General features: G+C 41.8%; 2 protein-coding genes across 2 annotated transcripts in view; one reads left to right on the top strand and one right to left on the bottom strand.

Moving 5' to 3' along the window:
* Positions 1 to 1585, top strand: part of GABRR1 (gamma-aminobutyric acid type A receptor subunit rho1) — a 59398-nt gene extending 57813 nt beyond the window's left edge. Inside the window, 2 exon segments of the mRNA XM_061623316.1 lie at positions 801 to 898; positions 900 to 1585. Coding sequence (XP_061479300.1) covers positions 801 to 898; positions 900 to 1092 — 291 coding nt within the window. The 3' untranslated portion in view covers positions 1093 to 1585.
* On the bottom strand, positions 1317 to 12240 carry LOC133383166 (xaa-Arg dipeptidase-like). The gene is made up of 7 exons (XM_061623318.1): positions 10420 to 12240; positions 9593 to 9741; positions 8190 to 8332; positions 7660 to 7814; positions 5300 to 5432; positions 4205 to 4312; positions 1317 to 4103 (listed from the first exon to the last, which is right to left on the bottom strand). Exons 1-7 carry the CDS (start codon positions 10888 to 10890, stop codon positions 3961 to 3963), a joined length of 1302 nt encoding a protein of 433 aa, XP_061479302.1. The 5' UTR covers positions 10891 to 12240; the 3' UTR covers positions 1317 to 3960.
* Positions 12241 to 21649: the final 9409 nt, after the last annotated feature.

Genomic DNA, 21649 nt, shown 5'->3' with positions numbered 1-21649 from the left:
GTGGAAAGACCTAACTGGCTGAAAGATAGAGCAAAGGATGCAAGGTGTGCTTGCCCCATATCGAATCATCTATACAGCCAAACCTCTACCACCAGCATTTTCTGGAACAATTGGGCACTGCCACCTTTGCAGTAGGGTACAAGACAAGAAAATCAGCAGACGGTGCAACAGTTGTGAGAAATCCTGTTGTGGGGTCCATAGCATGATGAAAACTGAGTGTGTGGGGTATCAATAGGTTGGCAGAAACCATATAATGTTGTTTGGGGATATTTCTCTCACCAAAGCCAGTTTTCCTGCAGGTTTCTTGATATAAAACACCCCACAAAACTGTTAGCATTAGTTCTCAGTTGTAATAAAAAAAATTTCTAGATGGTTTACAATATTTTCATAACATTTTTACTTTATAGTTTTTATTGTTTGTAATTGAAAATAAAAATTATAGCCTATTAAAGGAACAAATTGTGTTTACTCAATATGCAGGGGAAGGAGCAAAGTTTTACTTCACAGAAAAATTCTACCTCCTCTGAATGTGTTTTCTGGCATTGGGTATTGTCAAGCACACTTCTTCTGATACCACAGACACAAATGTTATCTGGGGACAAAGTATCAGCCCACCATGCATTGGAAATTGCATTGAGGTAGAAACACACCCCAAAAATCATTAGTGTGATTTTTTCCTCACCATTGAAGAGTGCAGTGTTGATGCATCCTCAGATACCAATTTTTCTGTATACCTTCTGGCCTTTATAGCTAAAGTTTAAGATTATTCCTACATATATACAACTATATTTCTCCCTTTCTCGTTTCCTTGCACCTGTGTACTACCTCAGTCAAGGCAAATAATGGGAACGGATGGCAGCCACAGTGATGGGGAGGTGAACGAACTGGGACAATATATATCAAAATGGAGATAAACAAGACAGAGTGATGGTCCAACTGGCACTTGGATTTGAAAGGAATTCAACCAGGAGGAAAAACCAGAGATACAGCAGCATAAGGATTGATACACATACTATTGACAAGTATTCCAGAATAATATTCCCAGGGGCATACATTTTATTTAACCTGATATATTGGTCCATTTTTTCATAGTTATTTCTTTAGCCAGCTTCCATGTGGTATATGCATTAACTGTATGAAATGAATGTCCATCAAGAAAATATGACAATAGAGACTGGATATTTTTGGTTTTGACAAAAACATTTGATACTCCTATCAAATAAGTGGAAGTGTCTGCTGGACTAGCCCTCAAAATGGTCATAAAAAAACTGGAGGGTGAAAAATAAAAAACTGCAAAAGGACAGACAAAAGGGATTGTTTGAATAGTGTTTTTTATTTTAAAAGACATTATGTGAGAAACATTACTAAAGAACACAGTAGTGATGTGGCTTTGAAGAGAAGAAAAATTCCGAAGCTTCTCAATTTGAAATTGCTAGTCCTTGAACGTTTGTTCCAATTACAGAACTAATGGACCATGTTAATACTTGTCTCCATTTGTAAATATATACAATATTGTAAAACTATCAATTTGTGTGTAAATAGCTAACATTGCAAATCTAAACACTGTACACTTTTACCATCAAGATTTCTATCACAACTATAAATGTCTTTTTTCTTTATACACCTGTATAATTCTCTGCATTGCTGCTAATCAATCACTTGGTGACATCACCCAGAGAATGGTCAGTGACCTAAGAGGTTTTTCAACAACTCTGTGTATGTCAAATATTTAATTTTATAAATAACATTTACTGAACTAACACTGCTTCTACTCAAACTGAATATCCAGCATCAGTCATACTTAGACACATTGAAATCAATGAACTTAAACCCATTGATTTTAAAGTGTCTACTCAGAGTATGAGCCAGGATGGCAAAGTTAGACTATGGCCTGGGAGGCCAGGGTTCAAATCATCATTCAGCCATGAAGCTCACTGAGTGACCTTGGACTAATCACTGCCTCTCAGCCTACTCTACCTCATGGGGTTGTTGTGAGGATAAAATGGAGGAGGGGAAATATGTACACCACTTTGAGCTCCTTGGAGGAAAAGCAGGATGTAAATGCAATAATAAGCAATATATTAAAAAAAATTGTATGATAAAATAAAAATATATCAACTCTTGCAAGAAGTTGCATAGGAAGCTACAAGGCCCTTTATCATAGGGATTTCAATACTTCTGTCCTGTTGAGACATGTTGGCATTGAAAACACTTTATGAAGTAGCCATGTAATTATTGCAGTGTTAAAAAAAATAACAGTAGTGAAGGTATCAACCAAGCAATTCTCACTGCAGTAATACAGAGATAATTAGTTAAGTATTTTGCTTAACATATACCTTTTTTAAAAATACATGTCTTATGAAACTCTTCCAGTTTAGGCTATCAGATTTTAGTTCAGAACTGTGAGAAGATCAATTTTACCAAGTCTCCAGCACACAAAAGCAGCCTTTTTAGTGTAAATAAACTTTAAAATAAATTTTCATGTAATGCAAGTGGGAGAAGGGGTGCAACTTGGCAATTGGTAATTTTTATATGAACAATGTTAACAGGGCACAATGCAAACCAGTGTTTTTCCATATCTCAGGTGGTCAACAAGTTCACTGTTATAAACAAACGATGGTCCTTGTGTTCCAGACTGAAAATGATTTTAAGACATTACAGGTCCTTGGTGGTTTTTGCTGGAATGAACATCTTACTATCTTACTTGTCTTACTCACAAGACAAGATTAAGAATTGTTGGTGACATATCTCAGGTGGTCAACACATTGCTGAATTCAAGACTGGGCAGGTAAGATTTTCAATTTGGGCTTTAACTTCATCTGTCAAAATGGCTAGGAAGACAGCTTGAAGGCATGAAATTCACATATATGCACAGGCAGTTGATTACATTAGGCTTACATGATTCAACTTTCTGCTGAAACTTTAACAAATATTTCTACTTTATATGGAACCTTGTAAGAAGCTTCAGCTAAAAGGCTGTTCTTGAGATAAGAGGAAAAGAACATGAAACAAAAAACTACATGGTAATAGAATTGTTTTCCTATATTTAGCCACACACATTCTGGACACAATTCCAATGCTTTATGAATTCATGTACAGATGACAGAGAGAAGGCTGAACTACTCAACTCCTATTCCACCTCAGTCTTCTATGACAAGGAAAATTGTATTCTATCTGAGAACAGTAGAATAAAAGGAAGGAGCTGCTGCCCAGCACAGGTAAGGAGATGGTTAGAGAATATCTAGCTACCTTCAAGAAGTACAAGCCTCCAGGACCAAAATGAATTAGAGCCTAGGGTGCTGAAGGAGGTTGCAGATGTTACTGCAGAGATGTTCTCTTTAATCTTTGAACATTCATGAAAAATGGGTGAGGTGCTAGAGAAAAGAAAATTAACTGGAGACAGGATAGCAGTCTTCAAATCTCTGAACAACTATCACACAGAAGATGTTCCAGAGAGCAGGACTAAAATAAATGAGTGGAAATGGCAGAGCAGCAGATTTTCTCTAAAGATTAGTAGTAAGAGTGTTGGATACTGAAACAGACCTCCTCAGGAGGTAGTGGGCTCTCCTTTGCTTGAGATATTTAAGCAGAGGCTGGACAGCCATCTCTCAAGGATACTCTAGTGGTATCCTGCATTGAAGAATATGTATTGAACAGGGCTAGACTAGATAGCCTACAAGGTCCCTTCTGACTCTAAAATTGTATGATTTCCAATAGCTGAGTGCTCCATTTGCCCTCACCCATGGCTAAATTATGCAAATAGTAAAATTGCAGAATAAATTATGTAAAATAAGAAATTATTCAGATTCATTCAAGTTACACAATTTATCATTCTTGGCAGAGAATTTGGTGTTATGATAATTTTAATGTGGTGTATGGACAGCCTTGAATATTGATAGCCAGCAAAGAACAGTGCTTAGTTTTATTATATGACTCTTGCTCTTCCAAGACCTCTCCCTTTCACACTTCAGGGCTCATGCTCTTTGCTCGTCTGAAATCTTCTTGGACTTGCTCCAGCAGGCCTGGTCTAAAGATAACATCTAGTGCAGTCATTGCCAAAGCTTTAGCTGTATGCAGGGCATACTTCTGTGCTGCGTCAGACCCTGAAATGAATATACATCAACATTCAGATTAATATAGTTACCAACATATATACCCTATCTGGAGTAAGGAAGCATATGGTCAAGCAAAGGAGAAACCTCACCTGCAGCCCGAGTGAATTCCTCTGTATGATTCAGAGCTTCTGAACCAATATAAAAATAAGGATGAATTCCAGGAACAACATAGGAAACATTCCCAAAGTCAGTGGAGCCTGGATAATTTTGAAAGGAGAAAAGGACGATTGGATTTAAATTTACCTATTATTGGTTGAATCCAAAGAAAAGCGAACAGAAAGAAAGTGGCAGAAACGTCTTGAGATTCAGACCAAGCTGAATGGGGAGGGTTGTGACTTAGGAGGAAGGGAGGGATCCCCCAAAATTGGATGGAAGTGCCTTCTGTGAATGGGAGCCTCCTTCCTCCAAGCCACAGCTCACCTAATTCAGCAGGATTCCCCAAAAGTGCATCGTTAAACTATGGAATTCATTTAACAATGTAGTGATGGCCACTAACTTGGAAGGCTTTAAGAGGGAATGATCCAAATTCATGGCGGGTTAGGCTACCAATGGCTACTAGTCATGATGGCGTCATCTCCAGTATCAGAAGCAGTATGCCTCTAAGTACCAGTTACTGGGGATCAAAAGTTGGAGAGTGTTATTGTGCTCATATCCTGCTTGAGGGCTTCTTGTAGGCATATGGCTGCCCGCTCTGCAAACTGATCCAGATGGGCTGTTCAGATGTCCTTAGGAGAGGCTTTTGGGGGAGTTATCAGGGGAAGGAGTGTGGGCAATTCTCTGGATCTAGCCCCTTCAAGTTTTCAGTAAATTTAGAATATTTAAACTCAAACATGCAAAACACAAAATGTTTTTAAGTACCCTCGGTGCAACTATATACTGAGCAGAACACTCACTAGAATTTGTTTGGTGCCAGTTGCAGCCAACAACACAAACTGTAGAACCCTGGGACAACAAATAATAAACCAATGATAAAAATGTTAGTTTCCTTGTGAGTTGTAGGCAACTTCCCTAACACCCCTCTCCCATGTCCAGATCAGCAAGATAAAAGAATGTTCCTTTAAGCAAATTTTAGTCATCTTAAAGAGCACAGTAGAAGTGTTGTTGAACAAAATATTTTTCCCTTCTATTCCAAGAATGAAAATGAGTGTCACAATTTCCAAACAAAATCAGCAATCCTGTATTACCTGATGAACCAGACAAGATATCTTTGTCCGAAAAGTGCATCCCAAGCTTCTTTCCATTTTCCGTAAAAGTTTGTTCCAGGCATTCATTTCGAAGCACGTTGTAATAATCTGAATACTTCCTTTTAAATTCTACCTAGAGAGTTAAAATTAAGGTGTTATGATATACACAAGGATTAAGACCCCAACCCTAACCCCACTTACCTAGGAGTAAGCCCCATTAAAATCAAAAGAACTCTGTTCTGAGCAGACATGGTTAGAATTGTGCTGTAAATTAGGACAATGACTACAACAAAGGAAAGCATGTTTTTTCCGATTAATTTAGGTCAGTGGTTCCCAACATGGGGGCCGTGATCCCCAAGGGGGCTGTGAAGATATCTGGGGGGGGGGGCGCGAACCATAAATAAATGAATTATCATCATTATTTTAAAAAGTCTGCCTGCCCTGGATGCTGTCTGCTCCCCACTGCCACTGCAGATGACACCTTCCCCTTGCTCCAAACAAGAGGGAAGGACTTTTGCTGTGCCAAGGGCAGGTGTCTGCCTATAAAACACATGGCAGATGCCGAAGGAAGCTGAGGGCATAGCTACCGGAAGAAGAGGGGATTACTATTGCCGACGTTCGTCTCCTCACACTGCCACTGCTGACAACGCCCTTGCTCAGAACGAGAGAAAGCAGCTTTTCGTGAATCAAAAAGAAGGAAGGCTGAAAGAAAGGCTGCTTTCCCCTTTCCTTCCTGACAGCTGGCATGCCTGCCTTTCTTGGCTCCTGCTTCGCTGCCACCTTCTTTTAAAATTTATTCTTATTTGTGAGGCTGCCCAAATCTTGCCTTCAGCCCAGACAGAGCCAAGAAGCAGTGAGGAAGCGCAGGACTTGCTCACCTCCATTTCTGAGGCTCAGTGTGTGCGCCAGCATCCCTCCTTTCTTCCACCTACACTTCACCCCCCCTAATCTCTCTTTCCAAGATACTGCAGCAGTTGTCCCCCCTCCTACGGGCCCAAATGCATGCACGCCTGCATATGCTTGCAGGAGGGGAAGGTGTGTTTGTGTGCGCGCTGGTATGTCTTCTGCTCCGCTTTCATTCCCTAAGTGCACCCTAACCAAGTCATCAGTTCCGATTATCATTCCAAGGACTAAAAGCAACCCCTCCTCAAACTGTGCACCTTGTTGTCTGCGGTGCACAATCTCCATCTAGCATCTCCATCACCAACGCATTGCTGCTGCTGAATTATTATTTTAAAAAAGAAAAAAGCTCAGGAGGTTGGCTGAGGCTGGGATCTTGGTATTGCAGCAGAAGTGTATTTATTTATTGAATGATTATTGCATTTACATCCCACCTTTCCTCCAAGTTCCTCAAGGTCATGCACATGGTTCCCCGCCTTTCCATTTTATCTTTATCCAGACCCTGTGAGATAGGTCAGGCTGAGAGACTACGTCTGGCCCAAGGTCACCCAGTGGGCTTCATGGCTGGGTGGGGATTTGAACCTAGTTTTTAGCCTAACACTGTAACCCACTGAGGTTGGGAGACAGGACTGTACATCTTCAGACTGTTTGTGTGTATGGAGGGGGATCCCAATCTGATTGGGTCTTTGCATTAAGAAAAGAAAGCAACAACTCGCAGTCTGCAGGGAGCTTGTAATGGAAAGGGATATTTGGAGGTATGATTTTGCCGCGCACCATTTTTTCAATTGACAGACTAAAATTACAATTAGCATGGGAGGGTCACAAACTTTTTTGAGCTTACAAAGGGGGTCTCATACTCATAAAGGTTGGGAACCACTGATATATGTAGTTAAGAGCTAGAATTTCACAATCACCTTTGTGACATGTCTAAAAAGAAACAAGTTATTAGTTTAGCAACCCATTGAAGAAAGCTTCAGTGAACTAAATTAGTGGCCAAGCACTATATAAATACTTTTATCATTATTAGCATACATCTCATCACTCTTGGCAAGTGAGTGACCTTTACCAAGGCCATAGCAACTGATGAAGGGATCAGCACATTTCCCTTGAAACTAGAAGAGCCTAGAGAGGCATCCTAACCAACACACATGAACTCGTCAAAATATCCCACTTTTTCACCACCAGGTCCCAGAAATGAAATCTTATCATGCCTACCAAATGTATACGTTTGAAGGTTGGAGTTATTTTCCTGGAATTAACTTTGGCTGAAATATAACAGCACCATATTGATAGTGCCTATAATAGTGTCCAAAGATAACACTGATCTCCAATGACAAACCACTCAGGCATGGCCTCAGGCAAGTTCCCCTCTCAGACACAGGACTTTGTTTTCAACAGCATGATTAAGGGCTACATTTATAAATTCTAACAAAAGTATTTAAGTACCCAAAGCATCTTACTTTGCATCCTGTGGCCAGAGCTGCAGCCCTGAAGCAGCTTTCAGCTTTCTCCTTCAGAATGGGCAGCTCCTTCAACAGAGGAGTACGCAAATAAAATTCTAGCTCTGTGCAAGACGGTATAACATTTGGCTTTTCACCACCCCTTTTTATTATGCCTAAAAAAAAAACTAGTTACACCAATAAAAACATAATTTTGGATAGCTTATAACTGCATCATTGTCAGTGCAATTAATTTTTCCCCCATTTCATATTTCCAAGTTCCTGATTTGCAAAAATTAGACAATTTCAGTTCTCACTTTAATTTAAAGGCATTTGGTTTCCAGGCTTGTGAACAATTTTGTAATTCTGTCTTGTGAATTTATTAGAAGATTGATTTGTTGAACCAATTAACTTGATTAGGAGTGTGATCTCAGGTATATTTTTCTTTGAACATGTCCTTCACTGAATTCAGTGGGTCTTGCTTCTCAGCAAGCATGCACAGAATCAGTTGGAAGGTTCTGACTGAACACAAAGCAGTTTATCTTGCTCACCATGGAGTCTCCAGGTTGGTTTTATTTGCTGCCTTAAAACTGACAGATTGTTATATGCAAGAACAGCAGCATCTAATGCATTTACTCCTTCCCAGAGATATGCAGCAGCATGAGAAGCTTTTCCATAGTATTGTACAGTCAAACTAGAAAACAAAACCACCTCTATCTATCCAGACTATTAGAACACAGAAATACAAACTCTTTCAGAGTGCAGTAAGCCACTGGGAAACAGCAATATTAAACTGTGAAGAATTTTCAGATTTTGGTAGACTGTTTCACTCTTCTTGAAGGAAATGCAGTGTTTCAAGGATTAATCTTGGCAGTATTTTAACAATATCTACTCCAGAAGGTTAAGGAAACTTTCAGAACAGATTGGGCAGGGCATGCAAGGGGAGGACGTTCTGTTATACAAGCAGAAGTCCTTGTACGCATGGGACAACTTTGTTGGATTCAACCCCCTGTGAGTAATTACTTTCTGCAGGATTTACTGACAAAGCATGTATAGCAGGAATCACCAACTAAAGCCCTTGGGTTATGTCCAGCCATTTGACAGGTACCATCTATCTCTTCAAATCACCAAACCAGAGACAAGAGGACAGTGTGTAGGGATGGTGATTTACGGTGTGTGCTGCAGGCCACTTTAAGAAAGAAGCAGCACTGGGTGGTACTCAACTAAATGATTGCGCAAGTGGAACACCCAAGTGTACCCCGCCACCATCTCCAAATCTGCTCCAGAGGAAAGGGGGAACTGCTAGAACAGATTTAGAGGGTGCACAGCTGAAGGGAGGAGAGGGGGAGAACATTCCATTGCTGACAGAATGACAGACTTATATAACCCCCTGCCGTTGATCTCCTGCTCCGAGTACCTTCCTCTAAAACTTGTATTAACTAGGAAAATAAAAGGTTGCAACCTAATAAAGCAGTTGCAATCTTTCAGGTGTCTTTAAAAAAAAGAAAAAAGGATTGCTTCAGTACACATTTAGTAACACTATGGTATCCAACCACTTTTGGGAAAATACATGCATAATGAGAAAATCAGTATTGAGTGCACCAAATTGATGTTTCTATGAACTACTTATGAAACTCAAAGATCATACTACATATTTTGCAATAGATTTAACGAGGTCATGGTGCAAAGAATCATTGTTGCTTTCTTTTAGGCATAGGGCAAAACTGTTTATTAACTCAGTACTGTAAGAAAGTCTTTTTAGTGCACTTTTAAGAACTATTATCTACTCTTATCTCCTGGTCTCATTTCTTATTGGTGGTTTTATGTATGTGTGTGTTTTTTACCCTGTAAACCACCATGGAATTGGTTGATGAATGTTGGTATAAAATGTTTTAGATAAATATTTCCCTTCAAATTACAGCAGCAACAGAACACAAACAGAAGGCTTACTTACTGGTTATTTGCCATAGCAGGCATATAAGATAGATCTTCCTGAAATGGGTGAGCCATGAACACAACATCCAAGTTATTAAAAGCATCAGATTTAATCAGAACTGCTTTGCCTGCTCCCCCTTCTTCTGCCGGAGTACCCAGGACACTGATCTAGGAAAAAAGAAATGTGGCACTAAAATTGTGATTGTGTAAAGTTGTGTACAGAGATTCAGGGCAGTGTTTTGCATGCACCCAGCACTCTTCACCTTGAGAATTGGCATACAGCAGAAAGCAAGCGCACAGATTGTGAAAAGTCACCAGTTCCAGTCTCCCCTCAATCAAAAGCCTGATGAGGACCAAAGAGACCCATGTCTTTAAATGGGGATGTACCCCCATCATGTGCAAAGTGGTGCGAGCTGAAAGCACAAAAAGGGATATGGATGTGTAATATTCTCAGCGGCTGCAGGTGGACTAACTTGCGGGTCGTAGGAATGATACTACACATCCCTACCTTTTTACCCACTGAGGGAAGAATAACCTTGGTGAATAGATGGGGTGGGGTTAGGTGAATCAAAAGGCACCCCCCTGTTCTTTAATTCTCTCCAGTACGCATTATGTATAATGGGCAAATCAACATTTGAGACAATGGTCTGTTGCTGCCACCATCACCTACAGCTTATACAACAAAGGATACCCCCAAACGCATCTGCAATATAGCTGGGGAGGAGTAGCCTTAAAGGGAGGCAATGGTAAACCCCCTCTGAATACCGCTTACCATGAAAACCCTATTCATAGGATAGCCATAAGTCGGGATCGACTTGAAGTCAGCCCATCTGCATTTTTGCTCACCTTGACGGCGGGGACCTGGCGGAGGAGTCCTGCGGCTGGTCCGCTACGGCGAAGGCTCTCCAGGGCGCCCTTCAGGCCCAGCGCGGCGGCGGCGCCCACTTCGGCGATGAGGTTGTGGCCGCAGGCGTGGCCGATGCCGGGCAGCGCGTCGTACTCGCACAGGAAGCCCAGGCGGAGGAGCGGCGGCGGCGGTTTCTTCCTCTGCCCGGCCTCAGCGGCATACCCGTCCCACTGCCAGTCCGCGCGGAAGGCCGTCTCCAGCTTGTAGCTCCGCTGCACTAGCCAAACCTCCTCCTCCGGCGGCGAGGGGCAGCTGGTGAAGAAGCGCGTCATGGCGCCGTGAGCCTGGCGCTCCTCGTAGGCCAACTCCGGGCGGCTCCAGATCTCCCGGCTCAGCTCCCCCAGCCGCTCCGACGACGCCTCGATGCACTCGGCCGCCCGCCGCTTCAGCTCCTCCAGGGACGTCGTCATCCTCTGCTGTCGGCTCACTTCACCGCAGCGTTGGACTCAGGTGGGCGCATGAAGTGGCCTTCCTCAGCCACGGTCTCGTCCCTCCTCTGATAAGGCAAAGCGCGGGTCGTATATGAAAGTCGCATTCCCGCGGTAGGAATTCATACTCGGTGTTCGTGGGCTGCACCCTCAACCCGCCCTGCTGCACGAGATGGATGCTGGGTAATGTCGTTCTCAGGGCACCTCTGTTCCCTCAGGTCGCCTGCAAGTTTTCCCAAAAATGCACTCCGCAATCCATCGCGCCAAGTCTCCTCCTTTTTTACGCTACTACCCACGTGCTTTCGAAGGGGTATAAAGCAGTAGGCCCAAAGTGTCTTTCCAACTGCGGAGTAAATCCGGTGCTTGCGGTTAAGTTGTTACTTCAACTGAAACAATTACTGATATAACCGAGGTCTGGTGTAGGGCGATTCTATGCATGTATATTTGAAAGTAAAGGTGCCGTTCTATAATCCAGTAACCTAGGTGTAAACCCCATTTGACTCCAATAGGACTTTTTCTGAGTACACATGGTTAAGATTGCGCTGTTAGTCTCGCTTTGTTCCACCCTCCCAGTAAGGGAAGACGATACTGGAAGCTCCGTGAATTAATAAACTGTTCTGGTGTTCTTATGTCTGGCCTTAGACCCTTTACTTTTTTGGGAGCAGAGTCCCAATGTTTCCATTGTCCTTTCCTGCTGACTGGAGCCAATCACAGTAAAAAGTGGCAAGTCAGCCACTGAGAAGACTCTTCTCAGTAGCTAACACTCTCTTTTCATGCTGATTGGCTCCTAGGAACATCTGTTGTGGGAAAAGGCACATTCAGGAAGGACTGAGGAGCATGGACAAGACAGGAAGTAAGCAAGCAAGTGAAACTGGAAAAGGAGGAAGGGGAAAACAGCTCCCCTAGCGGGAGTGCGGGGGGGGGGGTGCGGACCTCTGGTGCGTGCCCTCCCAGGGGCATGGGCGAGGTGGCCGGGCTTGCATGTGCGCACTCGAGGCCAGCCACCCTGTCCATGCCCCTGGGAGGGCACGCGCCGGAGGGGCACCCAGCCGGAGAAGGCCTGGGAACGCCGGCGCGCCTCCCTCGCCCAGCCGGTGCGCCTGTCTCACCCCGCCGACGCTGCTCCCGGTCTCGCCCGCCCGCGTCCGAGGAGTTGGAGCAGCCTTGCCTGGCAACGGCAGGGTGGCTCTGGGTGTCACCTCCCTCATGGTGACACCCGGGTGCGGGCCGCACCCTCCGCACCCCGGTAGTGATGCCCCTGGGGGGAGAACTTGGATTGAAGGGTGCTCTCTCTCTCATGCATGGCCTCCAGTTTGTTTGTTAACAAGGATCTTATTCTCAACCCAGCAGCCAAAAAAAAGGGGGGGGAGGAAGTGTGTGGTTTTGTTCTAGTCCGATAATAGCGAAGGAGGAGGGTGAGAAAAAAAACATGGGGGGGGGGTTGGGAGAAAGTGTTGTGTAATGGTGTTTCAGCTTTTAATGATGTTCTATATCAGTGATTCCCAACCTGGGGGCCGCTAAGTAATCCAGAGGGGACCACAAACAGTAAAGAAATTAATTATTTATTAATTTGTTTAAAAAGCCTTCACTCCCTGGACAGTCTGCTCCCCACTGTCGCTGCAGGTGACACCTCCCCCTTGCTCCAAACGAGAGGGGAGGACTTTTGCTGAAGCATCTTTCAGGCGCACCAAGGGCAGGCATCTGCCTATAAAATACATGGCAGATGCCAAAGGAGGCTGAGGGTGGAGCTACCAGGAAGAAGAGGGGATTACTATCACTGACTCCCGTCTCCTCACACTGCCACTGCTGATGACACCCTTACTCAGAACGAGAGGGTTTTTTGTGAGGCAAAAAGAAGCAAGGCTGCAAGGAAAGGCTGTTTCCCCCTTCCTTCCTGGCAGTCAAGCTGCCTTCCTGGAGGGAGGAGGTCACGAGATTTGTTGAGCTTATAAAGGTGGTCCTGTACTCATAAAGGTTGGGAACCACTGTGTTGTGCATGGTAATGTGAAATGCAAATGAACATGCATAAGTGTGTGGTACAGCTAGCACCAGAGGTTAGGATCAAAAATTTTCATGCTTAAGTTTCCTCCTAAAACTCATTAAGCTCTGCCAAAATGCAGTTATTCTGAATCTTACTATGATAACCAAGAAGGGAAACTCAGCAAAGGAAGCACCTTGCCTTATAGTGTCTTAGTACATTTGCCCATGTATGCGCACAAAAAATAGTAGATCTAGCTGAAAGACAACATATGGAGATCTGCATTGATCATTGCATCAACAAGGGAAAATATGCCAAACAAAGTAAGAGATAAAGCTCATTTTATTGTGTAATCTTAGAAGGTTGTATAAACTTAGAAGGGGCCATGGCTGTGTGGGGACCTGGCATGACTATCATGAAGGGACCCTGCACTTCTGAATTTGCCACTACACTACTGTATAGCTGGTAGGAAAAATTAATATGTCGAGAAGGAGGAAACTTGTGTCAAGTGGTAAGTTTTATATATGCCTGAACCTATGAACACACAAAAAGCTTGCATTCCTATTTTTCCTGTTGAAGAATAAGATACATTTTCTGTAATACAAAGCAATATAAATCACAATTTAAGAGCAGTGATCTATTTCTATCAATTAGCATTAAAAAGTTCCTTCTGCTCCAATCAGAAGTAGCCATCAAGTTCAACATGATGCAGATGCACATATCCTCATCAATGGCACACAGGATTCTCTTTGAGGGATCAAATACTTAATTTATTACTATATTCCACCAAACTCAGCATTTTTCTTTCCCAAGTAAGGTGTTTAGAAACAGGATAAACAATTTAAAGAATTGGTGGCAAGGACTATTTGGTGATTTTCTATATGTAGAATGCAGAAATTACGTGAAATGCCTCCAGTAGGGGGAAGAATATACTATCATAAGTATAATCACATATTTTGGACTGTCCGTGCATTATTAAGTTACACTACTTGTTAGAATTTATTATCCGCCCTTCACCCAAAGGTCTCAGGGCGGGTTACAACAATGTTCCAGCTAGTGCAACAGAATTACAAAATAGTATAAAATATCTGTATGAGAAAAGAAAGTATATGAGCATATATACTCATATGAGGAATGCATGTCCAGTTGATAAGTTTGTACTGTAGTCTTATGGGATTTGGCAACAGATGATCAACCAAGTACACTGATAGGTATGTTGCATTCCTAGAGATCCATACTCAGTTCTTTGGCTGTTTTCAGTTTCTTTTGTACTGGAGGGTACCATTTGTGTTTTTAAATTATTTTAAACAGATTGTCACCCAAAGAAGTTAGGTTATAGGGTTATTAAATAAAATCAGTATTAATATGTATTTCCTATGTATTTCCTAACAAAGAACTAGCAAAGCCTTTGTAAGCTGTTGGAGCTTCAATGCCATGCTACACCTAAATGATCTTGTGATGCCACTTATAGATTAACATTTGCTGCTATGTTTGTTTTGTTAATTATTGTTGTTCTGATATTGTTTTATGATAGTTTCATTAAAAATGGCTTCTAGCAATTATGAAGAGTAATGTTTAACATCTAAAATGATACACTGTATTTCACTTCTTGCCTTTTGTGGTTTATTCCGCTGACAGCAGTTAACCTTTGACAATGAGGAATGTTGCTGAGTATTTAAGAAATTATTGCAAATTCTTTTCTTTGGCAATCTGCCCTACCTGATTAAATGCTGCTCTCAAAGCAATACTACTGCCATAATCCCGAAAGAGCATTACTTTATCTTTCTATTTCCTTTGTCCTTTAAAGTTTCTGTAGTTCTGCATGTTCCAGGACTTAATTTCTCAGGAAGTACATTATGTCATACTTCTGTGACAGGAATTGATGTTTGTGCTAGATCATTTTGCCAATTTATTATGAATATTGGTGCTTTTTTGTTGTTGCTATGAATAGATTTGGGAATCTGGACCAACTAATGATCTAAGGCGGCACTGGGTGGCGACCCAGACAACTGGGTGATATGGCAACCCTATGAAATCCCCAGTTAGCCATGAACCTCACTGGGTGACCTTACTCGAGTCACTCCTTTTTGGCCTAACCTACCCCATTGTGGTGTTGTGAGATTAAAATCTTTCTGGAAAAACCACCAACTTATGGGGAAAAAGGCATACAACCTGCCAAATTCACAAAATTATTCATCAGATTGATGAAGCCATTTTTATCCTTTCTTACCCCAAATTGAGTATGTACCATTCTCAAATTTAGCTGTCCTACACTGCCTACTTTCAAATCAGTCCACTGGACAATTTTCTAACTATAAGTCATAGAACCTATTTCTCTCCCTCCCCTCACTCCCATGTCACATTATAACGGCAGAATGCAATTCTGTTGACTCAACCAAGCTAATGTAGCAATGAAAAGCTACCCTTTTATCCCATAAAATCAACTACAGAAAGATTTTCTTGTAGCATTGTGCAATTTTTCATGTGCAGTGTTATTGAAGCATAAGGTTTATGCGGCATATGTACAGAAATTAGTTTGTTTTACTTGGAGTGACCATCTTTTACCATTAGAACCTGTTTTGAGGGTCTTAACTAAACCAGAGTATTTAAAGTCTATTTAAAATGTTTGCACATTATCTAGACAGAGGTTTATTCTGTTCCTATGAACATATGGATATCTGTTTTCCTAATCTTCACCCTAAGTAAACTTTGAATTTACTATAATAAATAGAAGTAGAGGGGCATACAGACAAGAAATATAAACATTGCTAAAGCTCTGCAGTAGGTACAGAGATAGAGAGTTATACAAGAATTCCCGCAGTAGTGGGACTGGTAACAAAGAAAATGTGTGTGTGTGGGGGGGATGTATGTATTTTTCTGCAATATGGAGTTAAGCAAGATTTTGCTGTTCATGCCACTATTAGTCAAGAATAATTTCAGCAATATGCAATCTGTTTATAGCCTGGTCTAGCAATTTTTATAACTACAGTCACATCAGACAGCAGGGAATATGGCTTTCTTCCACAATCTGGTAGCTGCTGCAGAATCCTAAACATCTGAAATTTAGAAATAAAACAACTTTCTAGTCCTTATAATTACACAGAAAACTTGGGAAAGATGTGGGCTGCTTCCAGGTGTTGTATTAATTAGCAACTACTTGTAATTCTGTAGTAGAATGTTAGATTAGCTATAAATGCCAGCACTTGTTGACAAAATGATTTATTTTAATGAACATATCTCAATCTGGTACAACACAAAACTATGTGCAGAATTCAAAATACAGAGCAGTAGTAAATTTTACTGACCGCATGAACCTGTTCATGTTTACTCGGAAGTCAGTCCAATTGTGTCAAGTGGGACTTACTCCCTAATGTAAGATTGCTGCCTAAGGCTACATTCAGAGGTGGGATTTATTGCTTTGTTATGCTGGTTATAATACTAGCACTTCTGTCTTGATTTCTAATGTTCCTTCTAACTGCAGTGCCTGTTGTGTTATGGAACTGTGACTTTTTGATCAATAATTTCATTCACACGAGTGGGTGTGATGTGACAACAAATATCACTGGACATACCACCACTCCCCCACCCTTTCTGCACATGTGTGCTTCTATCCTCCCATGATTCTCTGCATGGTATGCCATAACACCAGACAAAATGCAATTATATAAACAGTGGGGGCATCATCCATGAAAAACAAGGGAAACTTAGGATGCAAAATTCCCAAAATATTCCAGTTTTCCAGTCGCAAATTTTTTTTTTCTAGAAACAATGAACATGGAAACAAGTGCTAAACTTCTGCTAGATTTCCAGAAGCAGCTTTTACATTGTGTGAAAGATCACATAAAATGCAAAAATTAACAGATAAGGAAACAAGACAGAATAAAATGCCATCTGAATGCAGTCCTAGTGTCTGATGCTTACCAAGTGTTACACAGATAACCTGTGGATATCCGTATGGTGTGGGCCTACTGCTCCTATCATCCATTACCACTGCCATGATGGCTGGAGCTGATGGAAGTTTAAGTCCAGCAACATCTGGATGGCCAGGCCCCCCAGACATAGACTAAGGAAACGACAATTTAGCAGTGAAGCAGATGGTATTTGAGCCAATTATCTTTATAAGGGTCAGGCACTGGATTCATAACCCACATGCAGATTTATTCAATGATGCAAGGATCAGGCTGCAGCAGAGGGAGAGATGCTGCCTTTGGCTTGTCCTCTTCCTCAACTGTCACCAAGCAGCAGAGCAAGAGATGAGACTGTAGGGCTTCCCCATCAGCTTTGCTGAGAGACCAGCTGTATCTTTTGCTCTTCCTGTTCTTGAACAATTCCCACTGCACATGGTTTGTGTAAGAACATAACTGTGTTGTGTATTTTCTATTGAAAGCCCAGAGGCAGGGACTGTCTTGGGAACCTTTCTAATCTGAAGAGTAGGATAAAAATGTTTTCAGCAAATAATTTTACTATCAACTGTATTCTTAGCACAGAGCCACTATCCTAAGCATTCAGATTATTTTCTTTCCAGGCCTGGTACTTAGTTTTCTATTTGAAGGCAGCACTACACCTAATGCTGAATTGGCAGATTCCCTATATAAACATTTACTAGGGTCATGGACTTTGTGTTTAAATAGAATGTCACATCCACAGCAGATATGCCAAAAAAAAAAAAAAAGTGGCCCAAACATGCCAGACTCCAATCCTCCAAAGGCTCTCATGTACAGCAGAAATGCCAGAATTCTGTCTTCAGTTCACTACAGTGAGAAGTTCTAAAGATGCCAATGTGAGAGCATCTGGAGTTCCAAGGTATGGATGGATTAAAATGAAAGATGGAGTGCCCGATGTCAAGGAGAAGAAAATATGGGTAAAGCTGACTTATGTAGGATCCAGTAATAAATCTCAACTAAACTCTTCAGAGCTACTCTGTGTCTTCGACGCCAGTGGTTTCCAACCTTTGAGTACAGGACCTTTTGTAAGCTCAAAAAATTTCATGACACCCCCCCCCCCCATGCTAGTTGTAATTTTAGTCTCAGTTAATTGAAAAAATGGTGTGTGGTAAAATCATCTCTCCAAATATCCCTTTCCATTCTTTTCTTAATGCAAAGGTCCAATCTAATTGGTATCTCCCCCACCTCCCAGTCTGAAGATGTAGTCCTGTCTCCCAACACCAGTGGATTATGGCGTTGGACTAAGATCCAAGTTCAAATCCCCACCCACCCATGAAGCCCACCGGGTGACCTTGGCCCAGACACAGTCTCCCAGCCTGACCTATGTCACAGGGTTGGTGTAAGGATAAAATGGAAAAGGGGGAAACCATGTGCAGCTTGGAGGAAAGGTGGTATATAAATGCAGTTAAATAAATAAATACATTTCAGCTGCAGTATGTGGACCCTTGCTTTAGCCAACCTGCTGAGTTTTATAATTCATCATCAAGAACCAGCAGTGTGGTAGTGGTGGGGATGCTATATTGTGAAGACAAAAGGGTGGATAGATTGAGGAGGGGGGTTAGTGCTTTTAGGCCTTAGAATGATAATCACAACTGATGATTAGCGTGCACTTGGGGAATGAGAATGGAGAAGATAGATCAGCACATGCACACATACAAACACACCTGCCCCTCCTGCAAGCATCTGCATGCGTGTATGCATTTGGGCACATGGGAGGGGGGAAACACTTAACTGCTGCAGCATCTTGGAGGGAGAGGTTGGGGGGTTGGAATGTAGGTGGAAGATAGGGGGAATGCTGGCACACACACTTAGCCTCAGAGATGGTGGACCATCAAGTCCCGAGTTTCCTCACTGCTCCTTGGCTTCACCTGGGCGGCCTTGCAAATAAGAATAATTTTTAAAGGAGATGGCAGTGAATCAGGAGCCAAGAAAGGCAGGCAGGCTGGCTGCCAGGAAGGAAGGGGGAAAGCAGCCTTTCCTTGCAGCCTTCCTTCTTTTTGTTTCACAAAAAAAACCCTCCTCTTATCCTGAGTAAGGGCGTCATCATCAGCAGCAGTGCGAGGAGTCGGGAGTAATCCTCTCTTCTTCCTGGTAGCACCTCCCTCAGCCTTCTTTGGCATCTTCTGTATGTGGTATAAGCAGACTCCTGCCCTCAGCGCGCCTGAAAGACACTCTGGTGCTTCAGCAAAGTTCTTCCCTCTCGGTTGGAGCAAGGGGGAGATGTCATCTGCAGCAGCAATGGGGTGCATCCAGCATCCAGGGAGTGAAGACTTTTTAAAAAAACTAATAAGTAATCATTTCTTTACTGTTCGCAGTCCCCTCTGGATTACTTAGCGGCCCCCCGGAGGTCATGGCCCCTAAATTGGGAACCACTGCTCTACACAGTCCTAGACATCCAATCTTGTAAAATAAATAACTGGAAAGAACAGTAATTTGAACTAGCATATAGTATATAAGGGCAAGCTAGGAAGCTCTTTGTTAAAGGCTCAGGCACCAACTCACTGGGTGACCTCAGGCAAGCCACTGTTGTTCTCTCAGCCTCTATTTGTTGTATGGATATAGTAGAATAGGGTTGTTGTAATTACTTTGAATGTAGAGCACTCTGAACACTTAAAATGCACAATAATAATTTGGAGGGAGACAAATGTAGGGGAGCAATGATTGTAGTAAGGGTGGCAAAGGCTCAAATTAAACACCTGAGACTTCAGCACCATTAAAGGAATGACATATCCCACCCCCATCAGCTAATCAAGACAGCCTGATCCCACGAACTCTTCCCACTTCCCCAGGAGAGCTTTGAAGGGATTGCACAGAAAAGGTCCCTTGTCACCTACTGTATTGTGCTAGCCAACTTCATAGATCCATATAGCACTACTCAGCCAAATTGTCACAATGGCTCAGCAGGCTTCAGCAACTTTAACCAGGCTAGCACAGCCCATTCACTGGCAGTTCAAGCCTCCCCCTCCCCCTATTTCAAAGTTGTACATTTGTTTATTATGACATATCTGAGAAACCCTGTATAATATGCAAGTAAATAATTTTATTCTTACAACAATCCAGCAAGTACTTATACACAGCATACCAATGTACAAAACCATCAACAGTGGCTCACTATAAACTGATAAATCAAGTTTAGCAAAAGTACTTTTAAATCACTAGTTTGCAGTGTAGCTCATGTTTATCCAAAGAAAGATATCACAGAAAATTGCTTTAGCCCCAAATGTATTTTTTCCTCAAATATCTGAAATTCACTGCAAAACATACCTACAAAGACAATCCTTTAGACTGGCAAAAAATACAAATTAAAAGAAAAATCACTGAACCCTTGAAAATATGCTTGTGCACGTTTGCTCTCATATTTGTTCAAGTAAATCACCATCAAGCTATTTGTACATTTTTACTAATCTGCTGTTACAAGTTTTTCATTCTTCAAAACTGAAGATAGATTCAAGAGTGTACAAGATTTAGTACAGAAGCAGTAATTATGACACTAAAAAGCAAACATGCCATTACAACAGCTTTGCAGCCTAAGGAATATAAAAAATGTTTGTCTTGTGTCCTTGTCCTATCTAGATCCAAGAAAAACTGTTGTCTATTGTGAATTTGCATTCCATTTAGGCAAGCCGCAAAACTTGTTTTTATCTTGTCAATTGAGGTTACAGCAAAAATGTAAAATCCTAGGATTTAGCAGTGTCGAGTAAAAGAGGCTACAAATGGCACTGGTGATGGAGTGCACACTATCTGGCTTGGCACATTAGGGGAAAGAACACCTCATGGGATGGGGGAGTTGTGTATGTCCTGTAAAATGTACTAAAATGGTTCATACTGCAGATTTTACTTATGGCTTTCTTGGCAGAACGTTTGTCCACCCTGGCTTATAAGATCACTGCATAACCACTAGACAGGAATCAAAACTGTAAAGAAAGGCTCAGTGTTATTAAAATAAATTTAAATGGCACACTAATGGGATTAATTAAATGTTATCAAACAGAACATTCTGACACCATAAACCAATGGGAACGTACCTCATGCCTTAGTAACTCACTAAGGAATCAAACACTAACTCCTTTTTAAGAAAGGACATAAGGTTCAACCACCTCTGACCCTCAATATCAACATGCCAAGGCCATGGGGAAATCACTGTATCCACATAGATGCTCTATGCAGCAACTGACTATACAAGATGCATATCCAAAACACCTCCTCTCTGGCCAATCGTTGCTGGCACAGCAGGCTAATGCAGTGCATGAATAGCCTTGCACTCACAATAAGAGCCTTTTGGGTGAGATGACAGCTGCATGGAACTTCTACATAGGTAAATACTTCGATGTAGCCTTATATGTTTGAACCGGCCCTCTTTCTGACAGATTCAAGCTTTAAAGCAACCTACTGTCCACATTAAACTGCTGTGTGGCTTACAGCTTGATTGTTTTGTCTCAATATATTGTGCTTTATAAACAGAAAAAAGGTATTTTGTACTCTCTCATGACAATAGCAAGGTCTGAGCCTTTTGATCTGTCAAGTAACAAACTTTAATGTATATATTCAAAAATCAAATAAAAATAAAGGTACTAAAAACATGTAAGAAAAACCATTAACAGACTATTTAGGGACAGGACAGTCTATCACAGGAATTCACAGTATATTCAGTTTTCAAGGAGTACAGTAGGGAAAGGCATCTACCAGGACAGGGATGTTATCATTCTTCCTGTTGAGGTAAACTACTGCACAAGAATCAGCCAAATCCTTCTTCCAAAGGAATCAACTTTGGAATAGCAAACAAATATTGAAATAATGCCCATGACACTGCTCAGCAGTT

This window comes from Rhineura floridana, chromosome 4 (genome assembly GCF_030035675.1).
Source record: "Rhineura floridana isolate rRhiFlo1 chromosome 4, rRhiFlo1.hap2, whole genome shotgun sequence".
Classification (NCBI taxonomy): Eukaryota; Metazoa; Chordata; class Lepidosauria; order Squamata; family Rhineuridae; genus Rhineura; species Rhineura floridana.
Note: the sequence above shows the minus strand (reverse complement) of the source record. Positions and strands in the feature narration are given on the sequence as shown.

What these genes read in the sequence shown, in the direction of transcription:
- LOC133383166 (XM_061623318.1), bottom strand. Translation starts at nt 10,890, where the DNA reads ATGACGACGTCCCTGGAGGAGCTGAAGCGGCGGGCGGCCGAGTGCATC. An exon ending in GCCAGGTCCCCGCCGTCAAG is followed by an intron (nt 9,742 to 10,419) that starts GTGAGCAAAAAT and finishes CTTTTTTCCTAG; the next exon opens with ATCAGTGTCCTGGGTACTCC. An exon ending in ACCAACCTGGAGACTCCATG is followed by an intron (nt 7,815 to 8,189) that starts GTGAGCAAGATA and finishes TTTTTTTTTTAG; the next exon opens with GCATAATAAAAAGGGGTGGT.